At 40.1% G+C, this 3,498-nt stretch overlaps 1 protein-coding gene across 2 annotated transcripts in view; it reads left to right on the top strand.

Moving 5' to 3' along the window:
• smurf1 (SMAD specific E3 ubiquitin protein ligase 1) overlaps window positions 1–3,498 on the top strand; it is a 16,419-nt gene that overhangs the window by 7,066 nt on the left and 5,855 nt on the right. For both annotated transcript variants that reach the window (XM_014012870.1, XM_014012871.1), the window contains exons 9-15: window positions 231–377; window positions 685–916; window positions 1,039–1,142; window positions 2,187–2,301; window positions 2,426–2,604; window positions 2,701–2,838; window positions 2,935–3,055. In XM_014012870.1, coding sequence (XP_013868324.1) covers window positions 231–377; window positions 685–916; window positions 1,039–1,142; window positions 2,187–2,301; window positions 2,426–2,604; window positions 2,701–2,838; window positions 2,935–3,055 — 1,036 coding nt within the window. The remainder of the gene's footprint in view (window positions 1–230; window positions 378–684; window positions 917–1,038; window positions 1,143–2,186; window positions 2,302–2,425; window positions 2,605–2,700; window positions 2,839–2,934; window positions 3,056–3,498) is intronic.

Consider the following 3,498-nt stretch of genomic DNA (forward strand, 5'->3'; position numbering starts at 1 on the left):
CTACAGTATTTTTACAGTCTTTATTTTACAGTTAAAATAAATGTTTATCAAATAAAATCTTATGTTACAACTAATCAGGGATCCCTTTCATAAAGACAACATATAGAGGAATATAAATAAAAAGCTTTGATTTATTGAGGCAGATCTGTTTAAACTTAAATCACCTAAAAACACTTAAAACAAAAAAATAACCGTCTGTTTCTGACAATTGTTCTCATTTCTGGTTTCAGGGACCTGGCCAGCGTGAGTTGTGAGGAACTTGGTCCATTACCGGTGGGCTGGGAGGTCCGGAGCACCGTGTCTGGACGCATCTACTTTGTGGATCACAACAACAGAACCACACAGTTCACAGATCCACGTCTGCACACCCTTATCAGGTCTGAAAACGTGTTTGTCTTGAACCAAAGGCTCAGTCCTCACGTTTTCAGTGTGTACTGAACAAGTAGTTTTAGGATTATTTACTTGTTAATCTAATCTGCTGTAAAAAAAGAAAAGAAAAGAAAACTGTCTGACTCTGAGCGTGACCTACTAACACTCATCAGCCCTGGTAACACCTCAGGGTGGTGTGACTTACAGAAACGTGGGCTCACGGGAGGTTTAGCTGCGCTAATTCCCCCCCGTCTGCCCTCCTGGTGTTCTCCTATCTCATCATGTTTCCTCCTCTGCTCCTTATCCACCTTCCAGCCAGCAACCCCAAGTGAAGGAAACCTCCCAGGCSCCTCAGATGGACGTGGGGGTTGACGAGGGTGGGGTCGGAGGAGTGAGCGGAGGCGGAGGAGGAGGAGATGGAGACGTGGCGGTGCGCTATGAAAGAGACTTGGTGCACAAGTTGAAGCTGCTCCGCCACGAGCTGTCGCTGCAGCAGCCTCAAGCCGGACACTGTCGCATCGAGGTGTCCCGCGAGGAGATCTTTGAGGTAAGGGTGTCTAAATGAGCCTCAACTTTTACATCCCCCAACCATCAAATACAAAACAACGGTCTGTTCCACAAGAGATTTTGGAAAACAAACTTAAAAATCTTTTATTTCTGTGTTTTTAGGAGTCGTATCGGCAGATAATGAAGATGAGGCCCAAAGACCTGAAGAAACGACTGATGGTGAAGTTCAGAGGAGAGGAGGGTCTGGATTATGGAGGGGTGGCCAGGTGACTGGCTTGTTTGTTCATCCAGTTTTTGATCTCAAAGCACAACTAGTGAAATGTTAAGTTGTTGTCACTTCGCAGCTCATCTGCCTCATCAGATCACATCGTGTCCATATTAATGTAAAAACATTACAGTTGAAGGTAAAACAACTGTACGAGTTTAAAATGTCATGAAGATGTAGTGAATTAATGGCAAATGTTTTTCATTGTTTCGGTTTAAATGTAATTATATTACACTACATTCAAAACTCAAATAGCTGTGCAGTAATAATCATACACCAGTCTTTTTTCTACTGGTATAATTTATTGTCAGTTTTTTATTTTCTAATTATGTGTTGTGTGTTAAATGACCGCTGCTGCAAGTGGGTTTTTTTAATAACTAAAGGGAGATTAATATCAATAGTGCAAAACTATCATGTTGATTTTGGGAAAGGATTTTAAATGTGTAAGTTGTACCAATAGTAAGTTTTAGGTTACTGTATTTGGGTGTGTATAATGTGACACCGATCACCTCATTTTTTAGACAAACATCATGATTTGTCAGCCCGTGTACCCTCTGTGGGGGGAATGGATCATTTTGGGGATGCCTACTTGTGGACATGTTTGTTAATGCTAATCTACGCTTGATTCTGTGCTCCTGTTGAGCGCATGAACATGCAGCTGACATTTGCATCTTATTTCCATCTTTGCAGTTAACAAAGCAAAAAGTTTTCCCTCCAACTCATTTAGCAACACAAGCCTCTCAAACTTCTGAGTAAAAAAATAAAAGCAACAGTTGTTAATATGCCTAGCTATGTGCAGTGGGAGGGCAGAGGGACGGTTTATGATGGTTTATTCCCTTCGACACAATATCTCACTTATATAGGAGAAAATATTGTAATTTATTGTTATAAAAATCAGTCAAAATGTACTCCCATGTATAGTTCAATCTCCCAARTTTATGGATGATTTTTGGGGTTGAATTTTTCTCATTATGCACTCTTTAAATTAGTTATTTTTTTAAAATGAGTGACTTTTGTATAATTGTTGACACTTGTTTGTTTTTAGGGAGTGGTTGTACCTTCTGTGCCATGAAATGTTGAACCCGTACTACGGCCTGTTCCAGTACTCCACAGACAACATCTACACACTACAGATCAACCCCGACTCTTCCATCAATCCTGTGAGCTTTAGTTTGTTTGTTTGTTTGTTTATTTATTTATTTATTTTACTATTTAAGGCACGTTTTATGGTGGGAGTAAAACTACAGGCTGTCTGACTTAAGTCTCTCACTCTTTCTCTTCAAGGACCACCTGTCATATTTCCACTTCGTGGGTCGGGTCATGGGCCTGGCGGTCTTCCACAGTCACTACATCAACGGGAGCTTCACTCTGCCCTTCTACAAGCAGCTGCTCGGCAAACCCATCCAGCTCAACGACCTGGAGACCACCGACCCTGAGCTGCACAAGAGCCTCATCTGGATACTGTGAGGAAATGCTTACTGCTTTATTTGAGGGTTTTTTTTCCCGTGTGTGTGTGTMTGTTTGTTTCGGTTTTACTTACTTCAGTGCTCTTTGTGTAGAGAGAACGACATCACTTCGGTCCTGGATCACACGTTTTGCGTGGAGCACAACGCATTCGGGAAGTTCTCACAACACGAGCTGAAACCTAACGGCAGAAATATCCCCGTCACGGAGGAGAACAAGAAGGAATATGTCAGGTACACAATGTTCCAGTAGTTACCCTCTGCGCTTGCTAACAATTGGTCAGATTTATTCAGTATATTCATTCTGCTGATGTTTACGGTGTGTTGCAGGCTCTATGTGAACTGGAGGTTCATGCGTGGGATTGAAGCCCAGTTTCTGGCTCTACAAAAAGGTTTCAGCGAGCTGATCCCGCAGCACCTCCTCAAACCTTTTGACCACAAAGAACTTGAGGTACCTTTCTCATTTATCAGTTAATGTTTTAAATAATTCTAACAAATGAATAGTGAAGTCTTTTGACTCAGCATATTTTTACTCAAGTAAATTGTAAAAATTGGTCGTCTAAGAAATTACTCAAGTAAGAGTAAAAACATATTTAGTAAAAAAGGGCAACTTGGGTACTGATCATAAAATCTGATTTAATTTAAAATGATGCTATCAGACTGACATAAAAATTGTTTTGTGCAAATTCTGGTGGCTTTAAAAACTTAAATGAAGAATGTTGATATAAATAAATATTACAAAATAACAAATTCCAGCAGAAGAAACACTTTTCAAAGTCAAAATTTTCTAATTAAGAAAGTAATACTTACATTATGTGCCTTAAGTACTTCCACTGACTATATCTACTGTTTACCATATATATATATGTGTGTGTGTGTGTGTGTGTGTGTGTG

The sequence above is a fragment of the Austrofundulus limnaeus genome, unplaced genomic scaffold (assembly GCF_001266775.1).
Source record: "Austrofundulus limnaeus strain Quisiro unplaced genomic scaffold, Austrofundulus_limnaeus-1.0 Scaffold96, whole genome shotgun sequence".
NCBI classification, from domain to species: Eukaryota; Metazoa; Chordata; class Actinopteri; order Cyprinodontiformes; family Rivulidae; genus Austrofundulus; species Austrofundulus limnaeus.